This window comes from Taurulus bubalis (genome assembly GCF_910589615.1).
Source record: "Taurulus bubalis genome assembly, chromosome: 11".
Taxonomy (NCBI): Eukaryota; Metazoa; Chordata; class Actinopteri; order Perciformes; family Cottidae; genus Taurulus; species Taurulus bubalis.
In genome coordinates, this window is record NC_136599.1 from 18,050,310 (window position 1) to 18,052,126 (window position 1,817).

Genomic DNA, 1,817 nt, shown 5'->3' on the forward strand with positions numbered 1-1,817 from the left:
GGGGGTGTCGGGGTGAGGAGGGGGACGAGGGTAAGGGGATGGCAAGGGGGGAGGGAGGGAAGGTGAGATGGTGAGGAGAGAGCAGGAGGAGGAGGAAGAGGAGGAGGAGGGGAAGAGATAAGTGATCTAAAGGGGAGACGATAGGACAAAAAAAAGTGATGATGATGAATACATTGGAAAGTTTTTTGGCCCAGGCGAGGGTGTCAGATTGAATGGCCTGTGCGCATGTGCGAAGGTGTCCAAACTGACAATGCTGGTGAGATGAAGATAGTGTTGTTGCTGCTTCTGGGCTCACGGAGGACGACGAGAGGAATCTACAAGCCGACAAGATGAGATCCAAGGCGAGGGCGAGAAAACTGGCTAAAAGTAGGTCTTCCTTTCCCCCGCTTCTTATCGCTTTCAGCCGCCGGCTCCAAAACTCGTGTTTGTGTAGATGTCCAACGTGTCCCTGTCATTAGACATGTCCTTAAGAGAGGAGGGGGCGACTCTTTGTCCACAGTTAACTTTTCCTGCTCTAAAGTAACGTGTCCCGCTCCGGCTCCGGCTGCTCAGCCTCGTATCTCTCCGCGTGCTGCGGGGCTTGTCTGCGCTGGTTCGCGGCGTCAGAAAGTTTCCTGCGTGATGAGAACCGCCGCTGGTGCTTCTCGCAGTTTGCGCTGCTTTCTAAGCAGAGAGAAACACCGCAGCTCGAGCCTGAGCCACAGCTTGTGTTTCACTCTCTTTTCTCTCTCGGCTGTCAGAGGTTTAACGCGGAGGCGCAGAATTGTTTCCCGAAAAGTTACCAAGAAAGTTGTCGAAACGGACAGTAACTATTTTGTTGTTGTTGTTGTATATAGAGCCGGTCCAAGTCGTGCGGACTCGTATTCCCGGCTTTTGAAATAGTGGGCGCTGTGGCTCCGCCGCAGCGAGCGGAGGGAGCGCTCTCGTGCAGCTCGCCTGCGAAAAGGGGGAAACGCCAACACGTGAATTTAGAAAGAAAAGAGAGCGATATTTTAATGCGCTTTATTTTTGGGTCGACCGCAGAATATGTCTCTCTACGCGGCAACTTTTTTTGTTTTGTCCCGGGTCCCTCGAGCCGGACTGCTGCCGACTGGTTCCTCCTCCAGGGAATGCCAATCAATAATGCGTCTGGTGCAAGAAAGCGCCCATGCCACTTCTCAGTGGCTGCTCGCGTCACACGGGACATTCATGTATTCCGTTTAGTGAACTTTGTTGTCGGAAATGAAGCTTGTAATATATATTTTTAAACATTGTGCTTATTGTTGGTGGTTTGATGTACTAGTCGCCTTTATTTGCGCCGTCTCCATTTATCCTGTATTAATGCATTTAGTTTTTGCTACGGCTAATTATGTGGGTCGATCTGCTTTTTTTTTACTACCCACAATTCATTTGAAAAAACGTCGCTTTACGTTGTGTTGGCCTGTTGGCATTTGCTTTTTCCATGTGTTAATATTGTTATATTTTATTCATAATGAGCTTCGAGTTGTTTTGTAAAAATGCAAAGCTAAAATACAAGCCACCTTTAGCCGTGTATATATCTTTTTTTAGAACAATTTTCATGAAAAATAATTAATATATATGGCTTCCTGTAATTATTTTTCTTATATATATGTATGTTGTTGGTTGCATGTTTACAGGCCTTTAACAACTTTGTAACTTTGCCAACACCACTGGCCCTCTTAATTCAAAGTGCACCTTGATCTTTATACCACATAACATTCTGGCTTTAAAAAAATACTGCTATTTACATATGTGACCTTAAGTGAGTTTAAATATGTTTGCACAGCTTTTAAAACAAACCCGAAACGTGTTTATTT

At 46.1% G+C, this 1,817-nt stretch overlaps 1 protein-coding gene across 1 annotated transcript in view; it reads left to right on the forward strand.

The window, feature by feature from the left end:
- Positions 1-329: 329 nt before the first annotated feature.
- The window catches only part of prdm16 (PR domain containing 16), a gene marked incomplete at both ends in the record, with an annotated part of 173,064 nt that continues 171,576 nt past the window's right edge, over positions 330-1,817 (forward strand). Inside the window, one exon of the mRNA XM_079226307.1 lies at positions 330-366. Within this exon, the coding sequence (XP_079082433.1) occupies positions 330-366 (37 nt within the window). The remainder of the gene's footprint in view (positions 367-1,817) is intronic.